The 16,996-nt window shown below is 37.0% G+C and overlaps 1 protein-coding gene across 1 annotated transcript in view; it reads right to left on the bottom strand.

Annotated features, from left to right (window-relative positions):
• Positions 1 to 16,996, bottom strand: part of LOC121378995 (BAI1-associated protein 3-like) — a 101,356-nt gene that overhangs the window by 59,194 nt on the left and 25,166 nt on the right. The window contains exon 4 of the mRNA XM_041507428.1: positions 7,112 to 7,195. Coding sequence (XP_041363362.1) covers positions 7,112 to 7,195 — 84 coding nt within the window. The remainder of the gene's footprint in view (positions 1 to 7,111; positions 7,196 to 16,996) is intronic.

Below are 16,996 nucleotides of genomic sequence, written 5' to 3'. Positions count from 1 at the left end.
AGTGTCAAGTCTTACAGAGTAGTAATAAAAGGCTAAAAAGTAACTAATTACTAAAAACAACACATAATTCTAAAAGTTTGATCTACCTAAACCAACAATACTGTTTGAGTAGTTATCCTAAAAATATAATGTAATTAGTAATTAACACCTATACCTGAAACACGTTATATGCCTCTGATGTTCATAATTAGTCCGAAGTAACTGCCTCCTTCAACAAACAATTATAGGAACCTCAAAAACTTTAATTAAGTGAATTGTGTAATTAACACAACTTTGAAGTTGTGCCTTTAGAAATTCTATGTTTTATGTTCTTTTTTATTAACAAAAGAAAAAATATCAAAGGTGACCATGATTACCTAACTCCAATGCCTTCTAAAAATTCTGTTATTTTTTATTAATAAAATAATAAATAAAATTTTATTAATAAAAAAAACCCTAAAGGTGAGCAATTGTCCTATTTCTCACTTTATTGGTGAGCAATTGTCCAGTGAGCAATTGTCCGGTGAGGTACTGTCCAGTGAGGTATTGTCCAGTGAGAAATTGCCCTACATTCACAAATAGTAGCACGATCAGAGACACGTTTAACATATAGCCACTAATATTTTACACAGAAAAATATATTTGATATGTAATTACAATCGTTAAAAAATCTCTGTTAGTCGATGACATCTTTAAAATTGCAGCAAACTCAGGAACGTCCCTTTAACTATCACATTTTTATCTCGGTTAAGTTGATATGTTTGAGTCGATATTACGTTTGTGTCGATATATTTTTTGGTCCTAACATAGACGTTTATATCGAAAAATGTCTCTATGTGTCTATATTAATATTGTGCTAAAATAAAATAAAATATTTAAAAAGGTAGATATGAATTGCACGATTTGAAATCAATGCTGTACTGGTATTGTGAGCATGTAACCAACCATCAAAGGAGTTGTCAACATTTGACTGTAAACATGATTTGTACATGTAGTTACTGTAACAGGTCACGTATAAGATGAACAAATAAAATTATCTATACTATTGAACAAGGTGGGAGGGGGAATGACGAGACATTAATTGATGTGTAAACATTTTAGCTCTGCAGCTTTGATGCATAAACATTATTTCTAGACTTTACGAATTAGGCGTGGAATTTTGTATTTGTTCTTCTATATAAAATATGTGGTGTAACTGTATTTTGTTATTATAACTTTCTTATAAACGCACCAGCCTCGGTGGCGTCGTGGTTAGGCCATCGGTCTACAGGCTGGTAGGTACTGGGTTCGGATCCCAGTCGAGGCATGGGATTTTAAAACCATATACCGTCTCCAAACCCTGAGTGAGTGCTCCGCAAGGCTCAATGGGTAGGTGTAAACCACTTGCACCGACCAGTGATCCATAACTGGTTCAACAAAGGCCATGGTTTGTACTATCCTGCCTGTGGGGAGCGCAAATAAAAGATCCCTTGCTGCTAATCGGAAAGAGTAGCCCATGAAGTGGCGACAGCGGGTTTCCTCTCAAAATCTGTGTGGTCCTTAACCATATGTCTGACGCCATATAACCGTAAATAAAATGTGTTGAGTGTGTCATTAAATAAAACATTTCTTTCTTTTTCTTATAAATGCATGTTTGTTAAAAACAAAATTAGATTGTTCTATAACGTCCACAGCGATTTTAATTTTACAATTTATAGAAATTTTAAAAGATGATTAACTTTGTTCAGAACATGCACAGCGGTACACTAGATTGACTAATTTATTTTTCATAGACTAATAATTTTCATCCACTTAAAAAAATATTATGATTCGATAAAAAGAAATATATTATGACTTTTTTGGTATATTTTTTCTTACATATTTCACTTATCGTTCCCCACGATATCGACACAACGGTGCTCGACTGTATTAAAAGAATTTTATTTATTATTTTTGCATCACTATAATAGCAATTTAAATTTTAATGGTGGTTTTTTTTAAAAATATAATGTTAAGTAATTACTGTGGAAATTAATCATTTGCTCATATACATATATATAAATAAAGATAAAAATCTTGGTTAATTGAGCCGCCCCCTCCCTCCCCAACTAATCGACAAAAAAAAAAAATGTTTGTACCTTTATATAAATAAAGATACAAATCTGGCATGTACATGTACGTGTCCCCCCACCCTCCCACCCCAACTAGACAATGTTAAAAGTTTGTTTTGTTTAACGGTATTACTAGAGCACATTGATTTATTAATCATTGGCTATTGGATGTCAAACATTTGGTAATTTTGACATACATGTACATGTACATGTAGTCTTAGAGAGAAAACCCACTACGTTTCCATTAAAACAAGGGATCTCTTATATGCACCATCCCACAGACAGGATAGCACATACCACGACCTTTGATATACCAGTCGACAATTATAGACAATAGACAATGTGTCCCTCCCTGCAGATGTCCTTCCTACGGACCTGGGGCGGGGCATAGCCCAGTGGTAAAGTGCTCGCTCGATGCACGGTTGGTCTGGGATCGATCCTCGTCGGTGGGCCCATTGGGCTATTTCTCGTTCCAGCCAGTGCACCACGACTGGTATATCAAAGGCCGTGATATGTACTATCCCGTCTCTGGGATGGTGCATATAAAGATCCCTTGCTGCTAATCGAAAAGACTAGCCCATGAAGTGGCGACAGCGGGTTTCCTCTCTCAATATCTGTGTGGTACTTAACCATATGCCTAATGCCATATAACCGTAAATAAAATGTGTTGAGTGCATCCTTAAATAAAACATTTCTTTCTTTCTTTCCTACGGACCTGCATTAAACATTTAGAATAACAACAGAGTAAAACCAGCCGTCAGCAGTAGAAGACAGATTAAACTACATTTGTAACCTCCAGCGAGTGGAAAACCGATTGCTTTGTCCAAAAATGGAAAGAGTAAAATGATTAGGAAATTAGATTACCCTGTTCTCTGAGGATTCGACAAAGGAAGAGATTCTTCTATCAGTGTTATAAATTATTACTCGCATCTAACAGAACTGTGGAAACATTTTTAAATTAAAAAAAAAAAAAAAAAAACAACGTTCCAAATATCTGGGCTGGTAGACTGGTTAATTATTTCATTTTTCAATAGAGACTTCAATTACCTAACTCAGAATAATGTTAAAAAAAGTCTGTTTTGTTTAACCACACCACTAGAGCACATTGCATTATTAATCATTGGCTTTGGTTATCAAATATTTCATTTAAGTCCGACAGTAGTCTTCATAGGAAATGAGCTACATTTTTCCATATCTTTTATATGCACTCTCTCGTTCCAGCCAGTGCTCCACATTAAAGGCCGTAGTAAGTATTATCCTGTCTGTGGGATGGTGCAAGATCCCTTGCTGCTAATCGAAAAAATAGCCCATGAAGTGGCGACAGTGGGCTTCCTCTCTCAATATCTGTGTGGTCCTTAACCATATAACCGTAAATAAAATGTGTTGAGTGCGTCATTAAATAAAACATTTCCTTCCTTTCCAAGACAAGACAGCACATATACCACAACCTTTGATATACTAGTTGTATGGCACTGCATGGTTAGAACAGAAAAACAGTAAAAATTTGAGGGGCCTGTTAGAGGATATGTACACAATGTATTGCTTTAGCAGTACTCTGAGAGTACTTGTTAAATAATATATAAAGTTACATGTAATATCAGCCCCCTTTTTATGCAAACAGACTAACCATTAATAATCTAAATTGCTGAGATGTGTGGTCAGGGATGGTGCCTATAACAGAATACATACGCTTGGAAATAAATTGAAATGAAATGAAAAACAAATCTACAAAGCCAGGAATTTTCCACAGATTGTTAAAGGGACATTCCTGAGTTTGCTGCGATTTTAAAGATGTTATCGACTAATATAGACTTTTTAACGATTGTAATTACATATCAAATATATTTTTCTGCCTAAAAATATTAGTAGCTGTATATTAAAAAAAATTCTGATCGTTCTAATATTTGTACTAGGTTAAATTTCATTCTATTTCCTAAAATATATTTTTTCGTACGTACGAAATTATTTGAAGGCAAATTCCAGTTTGGGCTTCTTACAAATATTAAGACGACCAGAAACACATTGAATATACAGACACTGATATTCGAAAAAAATATATATATATTTAATATGTAAGATTAATCGTAGAAATATTTAATTTTTCGGAAACTCGGGAATGTCCCTTTAATGGCCAAGTATGTGATTGTGTTTTAATTAAAATCTACAATATTGCTTAGATGCTGAGAAGACGTACACACACTGTTCTTTTCTTCTTCTTTTTTTTCTTTTTTTTGCGATTGTTTTTACAATATCCATTAACTGTCTTTTCAAAGAATTAAAAAGATAAAAATATTTTGAAAGGAACTACATCTTTATATATACACCTAGATGGATCAATGTGTATGAATTCGTATCTTCAAAGATATGTTATAAAAGGAAGGACTAAACATTAATGAATAAGCTTTAGTACACTAAAGTCATCCATTCATTTTATTGTTTTATATAATAAACTTTGACATTTATCATGCATAATTTTCTTTATTTTGTAATATGTGTTCCACAAAAATCAGATGGCACTGCTGTAAATTATATATCATACACACATCATGATACAGGAAATCCATATTGCAATACAAAAATTCCCATAATACACATGCTTAAATTTTAAGACAGGTGACTACGTGTACTTTATACATTGATGTGAAGTTTGTGAACTGCATGTACCAGACTTCGTGCTTATATAAAACTTTTAGACTCCAAGCTCAAGACTCCAATAGAGTCTGAGACAGTAATGTCATGACAACGCCATACAAACTGACATCATTAGAGATTTGAGTCTGGACTCTAAAAGATTCAAATGATTTTGAAGAATAAAGAGGTGGCTTCTTGAGACAGAAGCTTGATTAGTACAGATGGCCACTTAAGCAGGTTTGACTGTATATATACATATACATATATATCCATCTATTTGTTTATATTGTTGAAAATCTATAAACTTACACGTAAGGCATACTAACTGGTGCATGCATTAAACATTTAAAATTGGCATCAAGATACAGTTGAGATGACGGTTTTATTACAACAGTACAGCTGCAGACAATATAATGATACTCTAATACAGGTTCTCTTTAATCAAATTGATTTCCACTGATGATAATGTTAACATTTTCTAATAAAACTGATATATATAAGCAGCACGTGCAACAACATACTCAGGCAGTACACAAATAAAAAGTGTGGCACCTCACATTGACTGTGTCTGTAAGAAAAAGGGGGTCACATACATGGCTTCTAAGAGATTTTGCGTAGTACCTTGCACTGGTTTCAACCTCAAGTATACATGTATACTGCATGACAATTTTATACTGAATAAAAATGTATTTATTCATTGGCAATGTATAATAGTATTTGCATAAATAATTAATCAATGTCACATATTACCACCAATCACAGTAACTTATACTCTACAAATGTTTGGTGTTCGTCAAACTTCGACACAACATTTCACTGACTTGGTACAGAACGTATACCTTAAACGAAGATGTCAATCAACAAAATTAATGGAAACCTGATTAAATGTGAACTTTAACTGAACTGCAACCTGATCGTAATCAAATGTTAATGGTGGTCAAAGGCTGGTGTCCTGCCATTACAGGCAGAACAAAACTCCATTGTGAGATTCTTTTGAAAACTCACAGCAGGTCATTTCACGAAGGTATATGGCAAGTGAAAGGCGTGTTAAAATGCTGAAAATAAGCAGTTATACATGTATAGTCCCAGAAATCAGACAGATAATACCTGGCTGCTGACCCGCAATAATTGCTTGTTAATTCACTAAAAGCAAGAAATCTCAATTACACTCTGATGCATCCAAGACTTACATTGTACACTGTATTATTCACTGGCGTAGGAAGTGTGTGTGTGTGTGGGGGGGGGGGGGGGGGGGGGGGGGGGGCATGTGCCCTCCCCCCTTTTAAGATATTTTGCCTTATATTTGCTTTATAATAGTGTAAAAGTGTGTAAATATAAAAGTGTGACCCCCCCCCCCACCCCCCCCCCCCCCCCCCCCCCCCCACACACACACTTTTTGGCACCTTATTCCATTATGTACAGGGTACATGTATATGTATACCTTTTAAAGAGATCGATGTTTTCTTTCATAATTCAAGACTGGCAGATGTTTAGGCAACAATACAGTGTAATTATACATGTATATAAAGAGGTTATTAGCCTCATGTGTTCCGGTATCGTCAATATCATATATTAGGAATAAAACCTGTACTGTACAATGCACTTTACAATGCACGCTACCTAATATACATGTATGATGTTGATGATACTGAAACACACAAGGGTAATAATCTCTTCATAATCTCAATTACATGTAGCTTAATATCGTGTCTTTTTTTTTGGTAAACTTTATACTCAACTATAATTCCTGTCAGCCATTACTTAATATTTAAATATGTAAGAATATATGACATGGGGTCTTTATGAATGGGAATGACAACAATTCTGGAATGACATCATTTTGCATATGCGTACAAAATATACATGTAACAAACAAGCTAGTGTACGACTTTTTGTTTGCAGAACGCTGAACAACTTTCAATGTAAAATTGCCATTCATATGTTTTTATATAATTTCATTTTCATTTTCACTTATTTTCGTGCTTATATCCAATTAAGGTTCAAGCATGCTGTCCTGGGCACAAATCTCAGATATTTGGGCTATCTGTCCAGGACAGTGGGTTAGTTGGTTAGTTGTTAGTGAGAGAGAGAAGAGGGTGTATTGGCCTTATACCTACCCATTTAGCCCTTAAGAACTCGCTCTGGGTTGGAGCTGGTACCAGGTTGCGAACCCTGTACCTACTAGTCTGTAGTCCGATGGCTTAACCACTGTGCCACCGAGGCCGGTATAATGACTAGGAATGCATCCATTAGTTTTGGAGCATCAATTCATATTTTGTTTGCTTACCTGTCAATAAAAGTGGTCCTGTGATCTGATAAAAATGCATCTAATTTACAAAGTTATCAAATTCTAAATGTATCTACTTTTATTGTATTGCATATTCTACCCATTATATGACAAAATATGGTACCTCTTTCTTACTAAGCTGGTGCGTCTTAGTTTTAGCAGCAAACTGCAGTTCAGAAGCGGTGGGCTTTTCTGCATTCTTTTCATCCTGTAAACAAAAACATTAAGTTAACATTACAAAACACATTACATTATGTATAAATTACTCTTTATTATATGCACTGATTTTGTAAAGTTTGTGAGATCTCCAAACAGATCACAAAAAGCTGGGCTAACATATAAATATCACAGGTAAGTATAATTAAAATTCAGCATAAAGTGTCTGCATAAATTTCAATGTTCCAGGGTACAAACACCATGGAAACAAACAATTCCAGACCTTTTTCCAAGAAAACAAATAATTTCAAGACTCACGTCAAGACTGAGAGTAAATACATCTCCCCATATTTTTGGAAAATTTGACAAAATGAACAATTGTTTTGTCATATGCATTGCGCAAGCTCGTACTTCAAATCTTCAGTAAATGTTGGCAATTATTAGTCTTGATTTCCCAAATGTACGTTAGTGCCAAAATATAAAAAAACATCGCCAGATTCCGCTGGTTTCACACAACCAAAATTTTCTACATGAGTCCTAAAGACGAATTTCCATACTTTTTCCAAACCAATTTGCAAAAAAAGGTATTTTAATTTCCATACTTTTTCCAGGTCTGGAAAATGGATTTTAAAAATTCCATATTTTTCAAGGTTTTCCAGACTCCGTACGAACCCTAGCTTATGTTCCTTAAGAATTTTAATGCAAAGTGGAATCGAAAAGATTCCACCAGATATTCTTTAATTTTACCAAATACATCTTTTCTAATTTGCTTCAGATGATTGCACTCCATCAAAATGTGTCGCACCATCGGAATACACTGATATAGTGCTCACACTGAGCTGAAGGATACTTCTTCATAATAAATGAATGTGTCAAAATATGAATGACAGGGTCGCGATACAAGACAATTTCATCCTTCCTTTCACTGCCTATGGGAGGATTGCCACTTTCTCATGACTGGCTTGACAGAATGAAGCTTGTTAGCAACCGCAGCGTTCCAATCATCTTGCCAAGTTGAAAAGATGCATTGGTTAATATAAAATCAGTATATGGGACACCCATCCTGAAATGGGACAATTTAAATCCCAAGCAGACTTAAAATTGACAGTGCCAATATGGCTAGACACCCCTCAAAAAACTCTTTTTTATTAGAAACAGATAAAAAGACACTTTCTTATCACTATCATCATTAAGGGATGTTCCAACTTCATATATAAAGCTTGGAGACAAAAAAAGTGTGTCTTCAAAAATAGCTTGATTAAAATATAACTTGAAATACATTTCTTAATGTATGTCAAGTACATGTAACTCAACCCTTTAGCAGCTGTTAGTAACATTAAACACTACAAAGACCTCACTGTACTAAGAACTAAAAAAATAACCTGTATACTTAAATTAATGACTTCTAAGCGACAAATACATACCACCTTTCCAAGATATATTGCCATACCAAATTTAATATCCTGTGATATATACCTGTGGTATATATAATATTGGAAATATTCCCTGGACAAAACATTAACAGTTGTTTGACTACAACAAAACATACCCATAACATATTTTAAATAAGGGCATATAAAAACACACCATAATAATATAGTACATATATAAGTGATAAACCAGTGATTGTGTGTGGGGGGTGGGGGGGTGGGGAGGGGTGTAGTAGCTCTCATAATTTGCATCAGCATTCAACAATGCTGATGTAAAGATACCAGTATAGTTATTTATAATACCATTAAATGCTGAAGCAAATTGGATTTCAGCTGAAGCTAACTACTTTTGCCTCAGTATTTTTTTATTTTTGCTATAGTCAATTTTCTGAATTGCTATAAGACTGCATAAAAACATGGAAAACCAAGACCAATGAAACCAGTATCTGTACACATAAGTGGCTTTACTGCCTTGCAGCAAGGGCATTAATGAATGATATTATTTATCGGCCTTTCCCAGGAGAGGTATTCTCCACCAGTTGACAATAAAATTATGTGAAATCCTGGCAATTTCTGCTTGATCTTGGATTAATCTACTCGGCTAACAATGGGTCATTCATACTGGCTGTCAGTTCAGTGTTCTTATTACATTACCAGGCAAGCAGTGGAGAGAACACATTCCTGTCAACATTAGAAGCGATAATGTTGCCAATAAGTGGTGCAAGACAAATGACCTTCAAGATGCATGCAGTACACCTGCTTAAGATATGTGGGTTATAAAGACAAGGTCACGCAGCATGCATGCAGCTGATGTACTAGATGTTCAATGGCAAATGCGTAAGAGAAAAAGTTTGTTTTGTTTAATGACACCACTAGAGCACATTGATTAACCAATCATCGGCTATCAGATGACAAACATTTGGTAACTCTGACATAGTTTTAGAGAGGAAACATGCTACATTTCCCCATTAGTGGCAAGAGATCTTTTATATGCATTTTTCCACAGACAGGAAAGCACATATCATGGCCTTTGCCCAGTTGTGGTACACTGGTTGGAACGAGAAAAAACCCCAACTGAGGTGGTTCGATCCTGCCACGCAAGAACCTTAGACAAGCACAAAACTGACTGATCTAAATCCCACCCCTATGCTTAAGAGATGCATGGAGGTCAGTTCCATTTTAATAGAAACTGTGTCACTTCCATCTTCAGTACTATGTTATTGTATCTTGGGGTGGCAGGAATCTAGCTTAGTCGGTAGAGGTAGACTAATCACCTGAGGTGCTTGTGTTGTAGGATCGAATCACCTTAATGGACCCATTCTCTGACTGGGTTTTTTTTTTCTTGTTCCAATCAGTGTACCACAACTGCCATATGAAAAGACCATGGTATATGTGCGAACCAGTGCATCACTGCAGAATTGCCAAATGTTTGACATCCAATAGAAGATGATTAATGTATCAATGTGCTCTAATGGTATCATGGATTGCATGAAGTCGGTAGAGCTTGTAGGATCAAATCACCTTAATGGATCCATTCTCTGACTGGGTTTTTCTCTTTTTTCTTGTTCCAACCAGTGTTACCACAACTGCCATATCAAAAGGCCATGGTATATGTGCGAATGTTGGAATCACCAAATGTTTGACATCCAGTAGCCAATGATTAATGCATCAATGTGCTCTAGTGGTGTCATTAGACAAAAACAAGTTTTACGTTTAGTACTGTAACAGGAGACGAGATCTAGATCAGTTTATAAAGTGCTCGCCTGAGGTGCTGATTTGCTTGGGTCAAAGGTTAAAACCTTTCGGTAGACCCATATTCTGACTGGGTTTTTTTTCCAATAAGAGCACTGCAGTGCTTAATTAATCATCAGTTGTTGAGAGAGGAAACCCACTTTTGCAACTTCATGGGCTACTTTTTTCGATTAGCAACAAGGGATCTTTTATTTGCACCATCCCATAGACAGGGTAGTACATACCATGGCCTTTGATATACTGGTCGTGGTGCACTGGCTGAAACGAGAAATAGCCCATCAGTTGTAGTCACGAATCAGAGGAAACCTGCTACATTTTTTCATTGTCAGCAAATTAAGGGACCTTTCATATGCACTTTCCCACTGACCAGATGTGGAGCACATTCAGAGAAGGGGTACACCAAAGGGGATTGATCCCTTCAACCTGAACACCTCAGGCAAGCACTCTACTAACTGAGCTGAGCTTATAATGCCAAGGGCAAGGAAGGAAGGAAGGAAATGTTTTATTTAACAACGCACTGAACACATTTTATTTGTGGTTATATGATGTTGGACATATGGTTATGAAGAGGAAACCTGCTGTCGCTACTTCCTGGACTACGTACTCTTTTCGATTAGGCTCAATGGGTAGGTGTAAACCACTTGCACCGACCAGTGATCCATAACTGGTTCAACAAAGGCCATGGTTTGTGCTATCCTGCCTGTGGGAAGCGCAAATAAAAGATCCCTTGCTGCCTGTCGAAAAAAGAGTAGCCTATGTGGCGACAGCGGGTTTCCTCTTCAAAACAGTGTCAAAATGACCATATGTTTGACGTCCAATAGTCGATGATAAGATAAAAAATCAATGTGCTCTAGTGGCGTCGTTAAATAAAACAAACTTTAATTTTCGATTAGCAGCAAGGGTTCTTTTATATGCACCATCCCACAGACAGGGCAGTACATACCACAGCCTTTGTTACACCAGTTGTGGAGCACTGGCTGGCCAAGGGCAAGGTGCATGAAGCTTGGTTGGATATACATGTAAGCATGTAAACAAATGACAAGGAAGCTAAGCTATAGGTCATATACATTGTATACATGCACATGTGCCAAACACAGCATCAGGCTTGAATCTTAATGAAGTACCGACCATGCATTTTCGTCTTTATTGTCATATGGTAACCTCCTGATAATCTAGCTCAGGATCTAATTTCAATTCCAAGAACACATATTGGCAACCAGAGTGCTTCACCAGCCATTGTGTTGGCTGTTTATTAGGACAAAATGTTGTGAATTCATTACAGATAAATCACCCTGTTTACGTGAGGCACCTGTGCTCTCCTAATTCTGACAAAGAGCCTGCCTCATAACAAGCATCTTGACCTTTTGAATAATGAATGTTCTGCACCTGAACCACACCATAATAAAAAGAAAATCTCAAAGAAAAACGAAAACTCCAGCACCAGGTGTGAAATGTAATTAGCACTAGATATAGCTTAATCAAATGGGATCTTATTTAATATATGTCAGCAGCATTATATACGATATGATGTATCACTATATAAGAGTAAAAAAAAATATATAATGGCATCAAAAATCGATAACATCATAATCTAGTTAATTTTACAAGTGTCACCTTATTTTTATGATCATTTATATACTCTTGCACAGCTAAGTCAGTTCAACAGAACAGAACAGAACAGAATTAAGAACAGAAGGTGATGCAAAACCAACAGCAATCCTGACTATTAAGCTATATCTTTACAAAGGCTGTATCTCTGTACCTATATATCAACCCTTAACATCTGGCTATACCAACTTCAATGGTAGTTTAGTAAAAGAAAGAAAGAAATGTTTTATTTAACGACGCATTCAACACATTTTATTTACGGTTATATGGCGTCAGACATATGGTTAAGGACCACACAGATTTTGAGAGGAAACCCACTGTCGCCAGTACATGGGCTACTCTTTCCGATTAGCAGCAAGGGATCTTTTATTTGCGCTTCCCACAAGCAGGATAGCACAAACCATGGCCTTTGTTGAACCAGTTATGGATCACTGGTCGGTGCAAGTGGTTTACACCTACCCATTGAGCCTTGCAGAGCACTCACTCAGGGTTTGGAGTCAGTATCTGGATTAAAAAACCCATGCCTTGACTGGGATCCGAACCCAGACCGATGGCTTAACCATTACGCCACCGAGGCGGTCAGGTAGTTTAGTATATCATTAAAGTTTTGAAGTTTTGTTTTTTTGTTTGACGACACCACTAGAGCACACTGATTTATTAATCATCAGCTACTGGGATGATTTTGACACAAGCAGGATAGCACAAACCATGGCTTTTGTTGAACCAGTTATGGATCACTGGTCGGTGCAAGTGGTTTACACCTATCCATTGAGCCTTTCTTAGAGAGAAAACCCGCTATATTTTTCCATTGGTAGCAAGGGATCTTTTATATGCACCCTTCCCAAAGGCAGGATAGCACATATCACAGACTTTGATATACCAGTCGTGATACACTGGCTGGAACAAGAAATAGCCCAAGGGGCACACCAACAGGGATTAATCCCAAACCGACCGCGCATCAAGCGAGCGATTTACCACTGAGCTACGTCATGTCCCTGTATATCATGAAAGGTCACCAATACACCTACATATACAGGTACATAATAATTCCTACCAAGACCATGTCATCATGATAACTTAAGCTGGAAGTGCTGGTGGAATTAAAATGCAATATGCTGACAGAAAAACTAGGAGCACAAGTAAGGAGGTAAGTGCATGATATTCAGAGATAAAAGTTATATTGCTGGACATAAGATATGGAAAGCTATGAATGGTTTTAAAGATTAAGAGGTGCTTGTAAGCTTGTCATCAAAGTACTTTGGTACACTTAATACCAGGAACAAGTGCATAGTGTCAAAATCTGGAATTCCATAAAACAAAAAACAAATTTTTTAAAAATTATTTCTGAGTTTTATTACATTAAAGGGTTTTTTTCCTTTTGTTTTCTTTTTTTTTTAAAGCAACTGGTATAAATATGTATGATTAGTTTTAAAACTAGTGACTAAATTTTATTTTGGTTATGTTGTATGGATAAATGGTTTGCATGAAGAGCAAAACCACTTAGTCATTGTGACACTACATACATGTACATGCATGGGTGAAATATTCCTTGGAAATGTTAAGACAAGTATATATGAAAATTATGTATTGAACTGGCAATTTGGCTGCAGTTTCCAATCCATGTCCGCATCAATTATATCTGCATGCATGGTTCCTTAGTAAGGCTGTCACGTTTACACGTGTAAACGGCATCGTTTCGTGTAGGCCAACTAAACATTTACAAAAATGGTATCCGTTTAAACGATTTATGACGTAAGCGATGAATGTGAGTCGTGACGTCATCCACTATCCCATAGACCTTATTCAAAATGGAGGGCAAGAAAAGATTGCCGGTATGGAAATTCTTTTCTGTTGTAGAACAGGGGGGTAAAACAGGCGCTAAGTGTTCGCTGTGTGCAGCGACAATGTCGTACTCAGGGGGTAGTACGGGAACTATGGCGAATCATTTAAAGTTCAAGCATAAGTCCCTAATTAACATTGACAATAATGACAAGAACGGCAACTCCCATTCTCAAAAGCTAATAACTGCGTTCAGCCAACGTGCTACCAGCATGTCAAAAGAACGCTGGCAACGATACACCGAGGCACTGGCGTGTATGTGCGCTCGTGACCTTCGCCCTATGAGTATTGTTGAAGGGGTTGGTTTCAAAAACTTTTGCAATACATTAAACCCAGCATTTAAAGTTCCAGGAAAAACCACCATTGCTAAATATATATCTATCAGTTATGATGAAATGAAAGAAGAACTGGTTCGCTTGTTAAACAAACAGATCGGGGTGGCACTTACGTGTGACTACTGGACAAGCTGTGCTGTCGAGGGATACCTCACTGTTACTGCTCATTTTGTTGATGACGAATTTTACTATCACAATTGCAAACTAGCAACACGTCAAACAACAGAACGACACACAGGGATGAACATAGCTCAAGATCTAAAAGCTGTTATCAGTGAGTTTGGTATTGAGAAAGAGGGAGTAACTGCTCTAGTCTCTGACAATGGGTCTAACATGGTTGCATTTATGGAGCACATGGATGGAATTATGCACATAAGGTGTTTTGGACACACCCTCCAGCTGTCAATTAGAGGCGCATTCGATGACATACCATCAATTTCAGGTACCATCGTCGCTGATAGAAAGCTTGTATCATACTTTCGCCGATCAGTTGTCGCTAACAACGAATTGAAAGTCCGCCAAAAACAAATGCACTTACCAGAACATTCACTGATATTAGACTGTCCAACGCGTTGGAACTCGACATTTGACATGTTTGAACGACTGATTGAACAACATCTATCTGTCTATGCTGTCGTACACAACATGAAAAGTCCAGGTGACACCCGAATACTCGATCTGACCGACAGTCACTGGACCATCATAGAGGGGATGATACCTGTACTGAAGCCACTCTATATGGCCACACAGATCATGTGCTCAGAAGAGTATCCGACCATTAGTGGACTCTATCCTATCCTCTATAGCTTGAAAAACCACCATCTTCTGGTGGCGACTTTCAAAGAAAAGTTACTCGCAGACATTGACAGACGTTACAGTCTCAACGACGACAAGATACTGAGCAGCCTTACTATGCTTGCTACTTTCCTTGACCCAAGATACAAAAATCTGCCATTTCTATCTGATGAGCAAAGAGAAACCGTGAAAGCTAATGTTCTGTCCAGTGTGAATGCACTGCAAATTCCCAATGATTATCAAAACAACCCCTCCCAAATAGATGCATCCACGAGCGCTTTGCCTACGGTTTCTGCAGATGCTGATGGAATTGAGCCCTGTTTGAAACATGCTAAAATGTCGCAAGATGAAGTGTCATTCCTGCTCGGGCCTTATTTTAACACAGAAGAGTGTGAGATCATTGTTCCCACGTCAAGTAGTGAGGAGTTGGCTCTTTACATGACCGTGAAGCCAATCAGCACAAACAAGAATCCATTTGATTGGTGGAGACTGAATAAAACGGTGTATCCAACACTAGCTGTACTTGCGAGACGTGTTCTGTCTGTGCCCGCCACGTCTGTCTCCTCAGAACGTGTTTTCTCAGTTGCAGGCGGAACTGTTACAAAACTGCGCGCTTCTCTCGATTCAGATTCAGTCGACAAGCTTATATTTCTGAATAAGAGAATCTGCGATAAAAATGTCCAACAAGAAAAAGCTGTTCAAGAGTCTGCCGCCACCACCCTTGTGAAACAGGAGCCAGAGTCAAATGAAACTGTTGATGTTGCCGAGACTCGGCCTGCTCTACCCCAGTTTGATTGACTTAACTGAAACGTTTTGTGTTGAAAACATTGTGTAATGAAAACAGTTTTTGATATTTAATATTGCTGAAACTATTAATGTCCGAGATTTGCGGCTTCTTGTTTCATTATTTTTTCATAGTAACCTTCTTCTTTTTTAAACTTGAAAACATTGAGTAAATTGAAAAAATTATTTTATGTTGTGCTGACTTGTGCTTTTGATATTTAATATGGCTGAAACTAGTTCTTAGCAAGGAAAAATATAATATTAACGTCGCAGATTCGCAACCTACTCTTGCACTGTTACATTATTTTAGTTGACACTTTTTTATTTGAAAAATTGAGAACATTGCATAATGGAAGAATTCTGTTGTTGTGTTATGCATATTTTGATATTATGGCTGAAAATAGTTATATTCTGTTCATTGCTTCATACTAATTCCAATAAATTATGGAAAATGGGTCCAATGCGTTGATTTCTCTAACAATAATGGATTGAATAAAACAACTCCTTGACTCCTGTAGATAATCGCAACTGGGAAGCAGGTCATAGCTTAGTGGTACAGCGCAAGCCTGATGCGCGATCGATCTAGGATCGATTCCCGTTGGTGTAACAAAGACCGTGGCATGTATCATTCTATGTACTATCCTGTCTGTGGGATGGTGCATATAAAATATCCCTTGCTGCTAATCGAAAAGGGTAGCCCATAAAGTGGCGAAAGCGGGTTTCCTCTCTCAGTATCTTCAAATTATTTGCTGGCAGAAAGCCTTACATACTCTCGAAGGTTACCGAAATTGGCCGAAGTGATAAGCGATAACTGGTTTCCATTTCCAAGCGACCAATTCACTTGTGTTACTGCATACAGTGGAGAACCAGTTGAAACTGGACACGCTACGAAGAGCGGTTAAACGGACCGTTTCGTTTAATAGGCATCGTGTAAACGTTTACTAAATTTTGTAAACGTGACAGCCCTATATTCCTTAGATTCTATCTTAATTTAATTCCACAACAACATGTCATCAGATGATTTCAACCTAAATTTCTTAAAACAATAACAATTTAAGTATTTGTCTAAAAGCATTAAGGGAGAAAAAAACCTCAACATCCCATCAATATATTAATGATAGCCTTGAAAATATCATCACTGGATCACTGAAGTTTCAGTTTCATACTATTATTCTAAAACCTTTGTGGGGGTTTTATTGATCAAACTGCACATGACGGTCTTTCGGTGTAACTAGCCACAATTTGTCAGTGACCAAATGAAGTGCAAGTGACAGCTGTCGCTGCTAACCAATAACTGTTGTCACCGATGAG

The sequence above is a fragment of the Gigantopelta aegis genome, chromosome 8 (assembly GCF_016097555.1).
Source record: "Gigantopelta aegis isolate Gae_Host chromosome 8, Gae_host_genome, whole genome shotgun sequence".
Taxonomy (NCBI): domain Eukaryota; kingdom Metazoa; phylum Mollusca; class Gastropoda; order Neomphalida; family Peltospiridae; genus Gigantopelta; species Gigantopelta aegis.
Note: the sequence above shows the minus strand (reverse complement) of the source record. Positions and strands in the feature narration are given on the sequence as shown.